The sequence below is a fragment of the Ahaetulla prasina genome, chromosome 9, assembly GCF_028640845.1.
Source record: "Ahaetulla prasina isolate Xishuangbanna chromosome 9, ASM2864084v1, whole genome shotgun sequence".
NCBI lineage: Eukaryota > Metazoa > Chordata > Lepidosauria > Squamata > Colubridae > Ahaetulla > Ahaetulla prasina.
In genome coordinates, this window is record NC_080547.1 from 23457914 (window position 1) to 23471260 (window position 13347).

Here is a 13347-nt window from a genome sequence, read left to right on the forward strand (position 1 = left end):
ACCAGGATAAAAAGAGCCACTGTGCAATGCTATCCACTCAACTAACTAGGGTTCTCATCAAAGGGGAGACCAACTCTCTCCCCCACCCCCCATATTTGGATGCTTTAAATTAGAATTGGGAAACCTATTGCCATAAGACATTACTGAATATGATTGATTCAGTATGCCTCAAGCAGCATGATCAATAGTGAGGAATGTTGGGATACTTTTAAATAAAACATTCTGTAACTCCATTCTAAATTCTCCCTCTCACTTTTTTCCAGTAATTAAACTCAATTTACTCTAATTTCCTTTGGGTTTTTCCTCCAATATCTTTTTTGCAATAGAATAGACTTTTTATATTTTATCCCTTTCCATCCTCCTGTTACTCTTTTGAAAACATCTACTTTCTTTCTGTGCTATATATAAAATATTCTTTTTTCAGTATTACATTTGCATAATCATTTTGTTTAATAGAGTATCCTTTTTATACAGAGGTGGGCAGCACATAAATTAACAACCCGTTCGCCCAGCACTGAAAATGTGAGCGCACAATTCAACAAATCTTAAGAGTACTGTTTGCTACGAAAGAGCAGGTTTACTAGTACAGTTTTTTCCCCTTTGGGGCAGAAGGAGGCTATTAGAGAGTTGCTCTGGTTGTTTATATGTGAATATTTGGATTCTTAGCAAAAGATTTGCTGAGGATCCACTTAATAGTTTTTTAGCCTTGCCCTAGCCCACCACATGGCTATTTTGAGGTAGAGGCCAGGTATTCTAATCTCAGAACAGTTGTTTGCAGAGATCAAGGGGAGGATGGTGGTTGAAGAAATAAGACCTACTTTATCATTGAAAGGGAACTTCCCCAGTGTCCTCTCGATCTTTGAATTGAATTGTGTAATTGCACTCTTACCTTAAGTAAAAGAAGAATGTAACATCTACCTGGGGAGGAATCATATAACTTGACTACTGGTTTAAGTAATCACTCCTTTGCTAAGACTGTCAACAGTAAAATGTGATCCAATGCTAATTCCTGAAATTGCTTTATAATTGGTGTTCCACAGATTGCTAGAGTTTATCATCACTGAATATTATAGGAAGATGCAAAAACTAGCCTGACCAGGGAAATGACTTAGTAGTCCTAAAGAGTTTTATAATTCAGCTGCACTTGTGGGTTTTTTGTAGGTTTAATTTGTTTCAGACAGCCAGGAAATGTCTATAGAAGCAGTTTATTTTTCTCTGTTCAGATTCTATTCATAGCTGCACTATGCTCATTCCACAGAAGAGAATGAAGGAAAGTGGGATGGTGCTGTTGAACAAATGCAAAATATATATTTTTGTCTTGGACTAAGGCAGTCACAAGATTAACAATAAAATCTAGTATAGTTTTTTAATGGCTTGAGATGTACTTTAGAATAGTGATCGTGTAATAATTGTCTGAACTATGAATTATATGTTATATTGTAGGTTTTGTGTTGCTTTCATTTTGTGTTGTTTTCATTTCCTCTGTTAATATGCAATATTAATATGCACAAGTGTAGATTTAGAATTAACAGTATTCCTACAATCACCTCATTTAACAATTTAGAACCGCTTGAACTATTGAAGAGAAATAAAGAATTTAGTATGTTCCATTATAGAAAAAACTATATCTGTGCTTGCAGCTTAGACATTTTTTTCTCTTTAAGTGTTTCATAAGTTAATTTTCCCTCATATTTTGAATATCTAATATCAGCATCAGGTATTCAAGGCTCAAAAAATATTTTGGTTTTCTTTATTCTGTGATGCTGAACATTATGGATTTCACCATGCCATATCTTGCATCATTTAGGTACCAACAGTTGAAGCACTTACATGTTTGCAATGTAAACATGGTTTATAGTAGCTGAGTATTAATAAAAATATATATATAATTAAGCATTTTGTGCACTTCTCTCTTTTGCCCTGTTTATAGCCACTAGTCTTAGTATTGTAAGAATAATTATAAGCTTTCATACTGCTGCATTTTATCTGTTTCCTAAAGCTTTTCTTTTAAATTAAATTGTTAATGAAGTATTGATGAAATAGAGACCATAGTAGAGAGGCTATGAAGAAATAGTATTCTTTGTCCTAACCAATGTTTCTTATCATATGTTGTCACATTTTATGATGGTCAATTGAGTAATTTATTGCAATAGGGGTCAAAGTTTTGTATCGGGACTTGTCAGTTCATTTGATCCTTGACTGCTTTGAATCTGGCAAAGCAATAAGATACAGCCTTATCAAAAGAAGCAGTACTGAGAACTCTTTTGTCTGGGGTTTTGAAAAGAGAATTCTTTTATGTCATGACAAAGCATGGGTGAATTATTTATTAGTTATTTTTAATCCCACTTTATAATTTTAATAAAATTGGCAAACATACTTTATACTACTCCTTCCTCCTATTTTCCTTACAACAATAATGCTGGGAGGTTAATTGGGCTGAGAGCTTGACTGGTCCAAAATCACCTACCAGCTTTCTTGCCTAAAGCAGGACTTGAACTCACAGTCTCCTGGTTTCTAGCCTGGAACCTTAACCACTATACCAAACTAATAGTTAAGAAATAGGTCCAAAACTATGCAGTCCTTTGGGAATTATTTGGAAGAGAAATTTGATCCCAAGAAAAGGTATAGTTGCTTTAAACCAATGCTTCCCAAACCCTGCTAAATTACACAAAATTGGATAGAGGTGATTTTCTTTTAGGTAAGCCCATTAATGGTTTAGCAGAGTAGATGATCCAAACTTAGGTCAAAGTGTCAGCACAAAATGTTATTTGAAAAAAAAGTACTGTTCAGAGTTCTTCTGGTTTATATCCTGTGGTGTGGTAGCTGAGTAGACCCTGATGCAATTATTGCCATTTTCAAGCACATAATGTGCATGAAATAGAGTTTCCCACTCTTGTCTTCATAAAGGCCATAAAATGAATCTGTTTGCTGAATCCTGAAAATGTTTTTGGTAATGAAGGAAAAGTTCAGGAAGCATTCTTTAAAAAAATTGCAGATTGCTGCCACCTTTGTATTGTTCATGAATCAAATCTGAAGCACTGCACAATCATAGCCAGAGTCTGTTTTTGTTTTTCAAGATCCATGTTGGTATGTCCTGATTTTGTCTTGTATACAGAAGTTGGGTGATACACAATTTACATAAAAAAATAAAGCTGAAAATAGTGTCAATAGGAAACAACGGGGACTGTTACCACTGCAGTATGAAATTAGCAGGAATCCATGAGATATATTTTTCTCTTTTGACATCCAAGGAATCTTTTTTAACATTAGTGTATATAATTATGGAGTTTCTCAGTCATCCAGGTCATGGTTATTCCAAAGGTGCTTTTTTCAAGAGGCAACTGGACTTTCTGGTTTTTCTTTGAAGACATTTTGCTTCTCATCCAAAAAGCTTTTTCAGCTTAGAGCTAAAGAAGCTTCTTGGATGAGAAGCAAAATGTCTTCAAAGAAAAAGCAGAAAATCCAGTTGCTTTTTGAAAAAAGCACCTTTGGGACAACAGTGCATATGATTATCAGATTCCTGTAATTATTTCTTGCCCATTTTATATGGATATGTCCTTGTATAACAGCCAAAGGTAAAAAGTTCAACAGAACTTGGCAATATTTAAATTTGAGAAGCAAATAAACTTTTTGATTACCTAAATTTCATTTGAGAATCTAATCTTTTTTAATGGGAGAGAATATGAATAAACTATGTCTCAGTGTAAAGAAGTAAGATTATTAAAATATTCTGTAGATGAGTTGTTACTGTTGTTTCCTAACCATCACTAACCAGGGCAAAGTCATATATCTCAGAATGGAAAATATATTTCTTATATGTACATAATTAGCAACATTTGGTAACTGCTTTGTGTTTGGTTATTTGTTGATTTCCAAGAACAAATGCTGGTCCTAAGCATTGTTTTTCCATTTAACTTTCGTTCATATATATATGTCAGAAGCAATCTTCGTTCATATATATATGTCAGAAGCAATTTTAGTAATCATGAAGGTGTTTTAAAGTTCCTACTGGAACCTATGAATCTTACTTTCCTTGCTGTGCTCAGTTAGCCTTCACAGTTTGATCAGTAAAACAACGCTAGAGATGTGTTGAACTGTTTTGGTGTATTATTGTAAACACCTGCCCTTCAAATTGGACTAAACAGAGAAAGGGATGTAACACTTCTGATTTTGATCTTTGTCTATTTCAGTCTGTCTATTTTTATTTTCCAGATAGATAGCTTTTTTCTTCTTCTACGGGTTGTCCTGGACTTAACGACCACTATTGGCACCAGAATTTCTGTTGCAAGGTGGTTGTTAAGTAACTCAGACCTGATTTTATGATCTTTTTTCATGGTTGTTAATGAAATAGCTGCAGTAGTTAAATGAATCTGGCTTCCCCCATTGATTTTGCTCATTGGAATCTGGCTGGGATGGCCACAAATGGCAATCATATGACAGCAGGACACTGCATCCATCCTAAATACTGTGCATGCCAATTGCCAAGGGCCCAAACTTTGCTCACATTATTGTGGGTATGCTGCAGTAGTTGTGAGTGGCAGGGCCACTTATAAATCACTTTTTTCAATACTGTTGTAATGTCAATTAATCACTAAAGGAATGGTTGTAAGTCAAGGACTATTATTGATATGTTCTACAAAGCTTATCTTATGAAATTAATTAAGGGGAGACAGTAAGACTCCCTCTCCTAACTACATTTTGGATATTTCTAATAATGTGTCTAGTAATGTACGGTATGTACTACTATAGAAGTTTTGACTTCGTTAAAATAGAAATTTGACTTCGTTAAAATAGATTTAAGTTATTTGGAGAAGTAATTCCCTATAAAATGGACTTCTATTTTTATTTGCTTTAGTCATGGGACATATTCTTTCGCAATGCCAATGCTGGAGCTGCTCCAGGTACTGCTTACCAAAGCCCCCCTCCGTTAAATACCAGCCTATCAACCCTGGCACACGCACAGTCTCTGGTTCAAGCACAGCCAAATGTAGATAAGCTGGTGGAAGATCATCTTGCAGTCCAATCACTTATCAGGGCATATCAGGTAAGGGTATGAGTTTTTTTTAATGGTTTATTTTTTTAATTTGTATGTGGTAACTATTGGTCAGACATAAGATTTAAACTTGATGCTTAAATAGAATGGAGCGTTTTTGGTCAACTTGCTTTACTTTTTATTCCAGTCACTGAACAAGAGAAATAACAAATGAAACAAACCAAAACATGAGCAAGATAACTGATGCTTGGTTGTATGTCTTGTATTACGAACAGTAGAACAAAATTTGCGCACTCATAGAAACTGACCTGATAATAGCATCTGTACATAGAATTGCTTCAGATTGTTTTGTAAAATATAGAATAATAAGGAAGGCTTTTTCATCCTTATAGAAATGCAGTATAGCAGGATCTAGTCTTAGTTCTAGTGGCTTTTTAAAAAAATAGCAATAGCACTTAGACTTAGACTTCACAGTGCTTTACAGCTCTCTCTAAGTGGTTTATAGAGTCAGCATATTGCAACAATCTGGGTCCTCATTTTACCGACCTCAGAAGGATGGAAAGCTCAGTCAAATATGATCACTGGACTAATTCTTGGTCTTATTGACATTTCTTACTTCATTTCAGGTATTTTTTAGTATGATTATGCAAATAAAATTGCTAAGATCTCAGGAGATTCCTACAATATTTTTTAAAAATTGAACAGGATTCCAAGATTTGAAAAGTTATTTAATTGTATATTATTGTATTCGAAGTCTTTTCAGAGCCTTTTTTTCTCCCTTGATTAAACTGGTTTTTGTTACTTCATTTTTCCTACTCTATATTCTCCTTGAGATGGATCGTAAAGCATTAATTGAAATTGTTTAACAGCTTCATATTTCAGAAAATTGCCTGCTTAAGAATATGATTTCTTTTGTTATATTCTTCACATTTTAAAATCAAATAGCTGCTGTGGTAAATTGCTTTCTTCACACATATGTGTTTTATTCATTGAGTAGAAGAATGGATGTGAACTTTTGAGATTTATCACTTACAGTGCTTCAGGAAAAAAAGTCAGATGAAACAGCTTTTTCAATATGCAGTTTTATGCAGTACCTTTAATCTATGTAATTAATCTAATTGACTTGTTATAATGAGCAGGAGCAAAAAAATGGAACTTAATAGAATAGTGATAATCTGACTGGGTAAATCTTCTGCCCTTAAGACCATCTGGTATAGTCTCTTAATCCCAGATGGGACATTCCATTGCTGTTGAGAATCAGGTATATGGATCCCTGTTCCATAAGCATCTTTTAGACACAATTTTTCTTTAACAAGATTAAGTTTTGCTTTGAGGTAGCACAGTTTAAAAGAAATACCTTTGATGAAATTATATAAAAATATATGAATAATAAGAACATCATTCTTATTTATAAAACTAGAAGAAAAATAATAATTTTGCTGTGGTTAAATTGTTCATTGTAGATTGGGTAAGCTAGCTACCATACTTAGTCATATTTCTAGACATTGATTTTCAAATCTGCATCCTGGTCTTCCTACTCAAATTGCATAGCCCAAATCATTTTTACGAGAACAGTTACACAAGACCTTTTGTTATTACAAAGAGAAAGGTGACAGGATTTTCTTGAAGTTTAGTCTATACAAAAGTTTTCTAGTTAAAATACTGTATATAAATATAGGGAAATAGGAAAAAGATACCTTAACAGGATCAGTTACAGAGAAATCATTATGTCTTAATAAGATATATTCTACCCTTGCTAGACTGAGAAGTATGGACACAAATGAAAAAATTCCAATACATCACCCAAGATTTTATCTATTCACATTCTTCAAATTTCCATCAGATATGTTAAAAATCCAGTCACTTGTGGCTTCATCTCTGTTGTTTTCCAGCATTAAAATCAATACAACCCCGTAAATAGGAGAATTAGAATTAAACTGAACTAATGTAAATTGCATTCTCTGTACAACTTTCTCAGAATAAACTTTTAAACATTGACTACAGAAATTGTTTTTGTTTCTGTTTTCCAAATGAGCGTTGTTATAATGAGCCATAAAAGTAAATTATTGTGGTGAGCTTTTATTAGTCTATTTCCTATGTTAAAAAAATAAATATTTTGCTGCCTAATAACAATATTCATAACATCAAATGGTATATTGATTAGGATTGGCATCATTTCACCAAATATGATGGTGAAAACCCTATAATTAACATTTAAATACTTGTTGCGGACAAATCAATGTGATACTCAAATAGTAGATTGCATGAAATAAGGAGCAAAGATCTCCATTTTGCAATACTGTCTTAACATCTTATTTCAACAGATCTTTGACTAAAGCCTATTCAATAAAGAATAATAGTTTGGATTTATTGGACTTAATTGCATTTGTATTAAAATGGAAATTATTGTATTGTTGGTGATGCAGTGAGAATGTTTCCCTCAAACACATTTCCCTTGTGTTTCTTAAAATAGTTATATTCTGTGAAGAACTCTGTCTCTTTCTCTTTGTGAATGTATGTCTGTATTCAGATGTCCACATCCGTTTGGGCTATGTATCTATATATAGAAATTAGCCACTGGACAAAGGAAATTGATTTTCCAAGTCCTTCCTATTACTAAGAGAATTGGGCTTCAACACTGGAAAGATAAATGGCCCCAATTACTCAGTGGTCTGAGAAGACTTGATGCTATTTGCAACTTACAAATATGGTGCTTGTAGCAATAAACTATATGTCAATCATTCTAATGAAATATAGTTATTATTTTGTGAAACTTTTGTGTAAAATTGTATATGTATATATACATGTATATATCCTTTTATATGTTATTTTTGTTTTTTCTTATTTTTTTTCCCAGTTTAATTAAATGAAGGGAAATTTTAAAGTGCTAAGTCACAAGATTTTTAGTAAATACAACAAACTTTCTTACTTCAAGTAAAAAAATACTTTTATATATAAATGTAAGCTAGTTTTTCACAAATTCATAACTCTGTTGAAATACAATAGCGTGGATTTGGATAAATTCAATACTCCTGCAATGGGAAGGATGATTGCTACCTAATTTCGTGACTAATTTTGTTGTTGTTTCTAGGTCAGGGGTCACCACATTGCCAAGCTTGATCCTCTCGGCATTAGTTGTGTAAATTTTGATGATTCGACAGTAACTGATTCGCCAAACATTGGTGAGAATTATTCTGCAAGTTGAATACAACGTTTAACTTTTATACCCCTTTCCTTTCCATCTCTCTTCCCCCCCATTTCCCTCTTTTGGTTTCCACTATCCTTTTCATTTCTGGCCCATTTCATAGATTCGAGGGCATCATGTAGCCCAGCTCGATCCATTGGGCATCTTGGATGCTGATCTGGACTCTTCCGTTCCAGCTGATATTATCAGTTCCGCAGACAAACTGGGTGAGGGATCCAAAAAGCAGCTAGTGCCGCATCGCTTGGGCTCCTCTCTCACTTTCACAGCTTCTAGATAGATTGCTTCACTAAATTTGAAGGGAAAGGTCTTAAGTTTCCTTTCTAATGATCACTTTTTTTAAAAAAGGAATGGTTGCAGCATTGATCTGTCCCTAGGCCTAGTCACTTACCACTGTAGCCTCAAATAATCGCATCCCCAGGTTGAGACAGATTGCAGTCTCCTCCTTACGGTCCTTATGATTTGGAGTCCAGCTCTAAGGTGTGACTAGCAACTGTGAATACTCTGTCACTCCAAGAAAATGAGTGTATTAGAGTGACAGACACATAAGCATCCTTTAAACTGAAAGTATTATAAAGGGCAACAGAGCTCTTGTTTAGAGCTCTGCTGATTTGTTGGAGCTCGGTACTGATAGCTATTATAGGAAGGAGTGGGGAAAGAGACAAGTTTCTCTGAGGTCTTCCTCATTCACTTCAGGTCAGTGCATGATTTAGGGCAAGCTGCACAGCTAAGAAAACACATAGACACAATTTCAACTTTGACTAATGATTCCATCAGTGATCATGATAAGGAAGCTTTGGAATGCATTCCCACATCTAATCAAAATACTGAAATGAAACAGCTAGAGAGGTGCATGTGTGGTTTTCAGGTGAGGGTGCACTTGCTGAGCAATACTTGGAATTTGGTTTTCCGGTAGAGCTCACTGTGTTTGTTAATTTTGGCCACTATTTTTCCTCCGGTATAGGGCAAGATGTGGTGGCTGAGCATTACTGATCGCTGGTACTTTCCACAGGTTAATCAATCTGGCTCTGCAAATGCTTCTAAGTAGCATGCTTCTAACCTAGAATAGAGTAACAATAATGACAACTAACCCCTTTTGAGACTAAATTTTGATTAGAATATTTATGCATGTAAAATAAATGATGTGTCCCATTCAGAATTGACTGTGTGTACCGACTAGATGGTGTATATGTGTGTATCAGTGAAATGGAAAGTATCTGAGAAAACCAGAGTTGGTTGAAAGATGAGGTACTATATAAATATTTTAAATGAGTACATATAAATAAAACAGCAATATAACTTGGGTGAATATCTAAGAACACATTGAGTGCAGTTTGCTTTACTACATCTCCATTCTGAAGTTATTGCCCCCTGTATATTAAGCAGAACTCCAAAACCCAGAAGGTTGTATCAGGCCTTAACAGAACCCGAATATTGGGGGGGGGGGGTATTCTGAATTCCTTCCACATTTCACAAAGATTGAAGATTCACCTTAAGCAGGGATAACTATTTTGAGTGCACTGGAATGATGGTAGCGTCTGAATTTTGTGTGTGTGTGTGTGTGCATGTGTGTGTAATGGACACTTCAAGTGGTTTCATCTGTGCCTTTGTCTCCTGTCAGATCTACTGAATGGTTGAAATTGTTAGATGAATATTTTATTAGAATGTAGAAATTATGATTTTTTCTGAATAAAAATTGAACAACATAGGAGATGATTTAAAAAATGTAAGGATTATGTTTGATTTATTTTACCAGTTATATTATATAAATACATTGTATAAAATATAAATAAGTAGCATGGGCTCCATGCATAGTAGTTATTGTCATCCCTACCAGGCAGACCAAATGAAGAAAGCAACACCATTTTGATCAGTACTGCTTTTGTTATAACAGCTATAATAACAGAATATTTCAAACCTGAATATAGTTCCCACTCCGTCTTTTTATCCCCAGGTGAAGAGCTTCTCTTAGTCATTTTCTCAAGTTACTTTCTTGACCATGCTCAGGCCCCTTTTACATCATTGTTGCCTTGAAATCAATTCTTCATCCTGTCTTCAAGGCTATTCTCTCTGTTCTTTACAACATTCCAGTGCCACAAATTTATGAATAAAGTCAAATTCTTTGCTTGAAACCATATGCATACATTCAGAACAGGAAAACTACATGAGTGGTGGATGCCATTCATAACTGGTAGGTAGCTGATAGATATATACTTTATTTTATTTTATTTATTTATTTATTTAATCAAACTTTTATACCATCCTTCTCCCAAAGGACTCAGGGCGGTTTACAGCCAAATAAAAACAAGACAAACATAATAAATACAGAATAAAATACTATTTAAAAAACTTATTCGATTTGGCCCAAGTTAAAATCTTTAAAAGAATAAAACCCACTAAAATTAAAAGCAAATAAAAACTAAAAACCCTATGCCAGTCCTGCGCAGATGAATAAATATGTCTTCCTGAACTTCCTGAACTTTAGTTCAGGAAGAGTCAGATAAGGGTTGCTGTAACTTTCAAACTGCTGATACTGTTTATTGAAGAGATGTGCAATGTCTTTGAAACTAATATCCTGGTCAACGGTTTTAAAATGAAGCTAAGTTTGTATTATCTAAAAACAATAGACAAAATCATATTCATATTAAGTGTTTCTCCTTTGACCCTTTTCCACACTTTATTTTCATTTAATTTGAAAGAGCATTGTCTAGCCAGAACACCCTTCAAATATATGGATTTCCACTTCCAGAATTCTCGCAGTGATTGTGTGGGATTCTAGGAATCAAATTCCAACATATATGAAGAATGCCAAACTGAGGATAAAGTAGTCTCTAACTTCAGAACAAATCAGAACCTCTTAAAACAAGGTTAATGTAATTGTCCCTGCTCTTACCATATGTAATGGATTGAGAGTTTAAGTGATACTTGGGAGAACGTGAGGAAGACATCTCATAGCCAAGTAAGCAGGAAGACCCAGAGGCCTCTGAAGTTCTCTGCTTCTAAATGTGGGATTTAAAATTTTGGGACCATACCACAAAAGCTAAGATTCCAAATGTGACATATAATCATTTTGATAAATTATAATTTAAGGACCTTTCACTGTTTTATAAAAATTATTCTTGAGAGACTCCTAGTTGCCCCATCTTTTAAAATCTCAATAATATTACTTTAAAACAGGTTTCAGGACTTCAACCTTTTTGCTTGTTCTGTTAGACAATGCAGAACACATAATACTGCAAGTCATCCAGAACTTCTAGGATTCCATATACACTTATTAAAAAAACCACATAATTAGCTGAATCATTTGGCACTGAAATGACGTATCTTCAGCATACCGGTGAAAAGGCAGGATGAGATATGCGCTGGACAAAAAGCAAGTTCTACACAACACCATATCCTTTTCTAAAAAATGTAATAGGATTTTTGCCCTAATCTCAAGACCAGTTAGACACCAAGAGCAAAATAAAAGCTCATCCTAATAATTTATATACACTGTATCTGATTAAAGGTTACAACCCAGTAGTGGGTTTCAAATCCCATTGCTACTGGTTTGCTCATGGGTGCAACCCACCACTGTTACAACCCTAGTAGCTGTTGAATCTTTTCATCTATTCATTTGTCCAGCACTTTTTTTAAAAAAATGCAGATTTGCAGTATTCAAAATATCTTGGGGAAAAAAGAATTCTACTATGTTATTATGAAGAAATCCAAGCGGAAGTAATGTATTATATTTGTAGGTTACGTGCAATAAAATTATTGTTGAAGATCTTGTCTGACAGAATTGAATTCTCTCTTGTGCAGAGACAAGCTAGAAGAGTAATAATTCTATGTGTTTAAGATATTTCAGTTGAACTGTGTTTCTCACTTATATAAACAAATTATAGATAAGAATAGGAAAACTAGAATTGTCCTTGCATAGATTGTTGACTTAAGGTTCAGGTACATAAACAAGACTGTAACTTTTCCTAATATTTGTTACTTTTCAGTTCAATTCTATAGCACAGGATATGGTAGCATAAAGTGTGTGAATCCTATGCTATCTTATTCCTTGCCAGTGCAGTGATTTACAAAATCTTAAATCCCAACAGTCTCATGTAGAAGGGGTACAAGATTCTGTCATACTTGTTCACTTGTGATTTTTGACGGAAACATGTCCTAAGGATATTTAACAATTTCAATGTTTAGGATTTTTTTTTTCTGTTGGCATAAGCAATGAAGTCTGAAACATGTAACTTAACTGCCATTATCTGTCAGGTGTAACTGCTGTGTTTATTTTATTTTCCTGGTGGTCAATATGGCTGGTTCTGAAAGATTCTTCAGATTATCTCATGGCATACAGTCATCTAACCCCCTTTTCTTTGGTGATTTTTTTTTATTGTGTATGTGCGGATGCTGTTTTTAAAATCTTACTTTCTCTTTTTGCAACTACTTTCTCAGTTCTTTGGAATTTAAAAAGAAACTAACTTTGACTCAGTTTCTCTGTCTTCTCCTTTCTGCACCTGACCTTTCCCTCCCTCCCCAGATCTTGCTGTATTCAAGGAGCGGCTGAGAGTGCTAACAGTAGGAGGTATGCAAATAATGAGCGTTTAACCCTTCTGGAGTTTAGGACTCTCTGAATAGTTGACTCTGGGCATGTACAGTGTAGGTAAAGTTACAATTTGCCCCGTTTTACAGCAGTGTTTTTGGTCTTTTGTCTTTTCCCATCAGAATTGCTTTCAGTGTTAACAGTCAGAGAGATGTGTGTGATCAAAGCGCTTCATCAGTCATGCTCCTTAATTATGTTCTCTTTCATTGGGTTCAATGTGTTAGCTATTTTCTCTTTATTTGCTTTTTGTTTGCTTATTTGGAATAGTTCAGAAAGCTTTGTTGTGCTTTAACACATTGGTCTCTGTTGAAATGTAATTGTTAACTGGATGTTCATCAGAACAGATATCAAATTGGTTGAAGTATATTAGCTGAGTTTTATGTTGTTTGGTGCAGAAAGTTCTTTGTGGATAGTGAAATTTAGGATGTGAGTTTTCACAATTATATCTGCATTGCTAAAAGAAAAATGAAGTGCCATCTTTTCACAAGCTTGCTCTGTTTTTTGTTTTTTGTTTGCAGAATAGCTGAGCACTTTAAGTGAAAACTTCTAGCTGAAAATGTGTGCTTT

At 34.3% G+C, this 13347-nt stretch overlaps 1 protein-coding gene across 4 annotated transcripts in view; it reads left to right on the forward strand.

Moving 5' to 3' along the window:
- The window catches only part of OGDH (oxoglutarate dehydrogenase), a 58884-nt gene that overhangs the window by 9585 nt on the left and 35952 nt on the right, over positions 1-13347 (forward strand). The window contains exons 3-5 of one of the 4 annotated variants that reach the window (XM_058194142.1): positions 4856-5044; positions 8085-8175; positions 12718-12762. In XM_058194142.1, coding sequence (XP_058050125.1) covers positions 4856-5044; positions 8085-8175; positions 12718-12762 — 325 coding nt within the window. Of the gene's footprint in view, positions 1-4855; positions 5045-8084; positions 8176-8301; positions 8405-12717; positions 12763-13347 lie in introns of all 4 variants that reach the window. The other 3 variants (XM_058194141.1, XM_058194145.1, XM_058194144.1) reach the window with 3 other exon arrangements.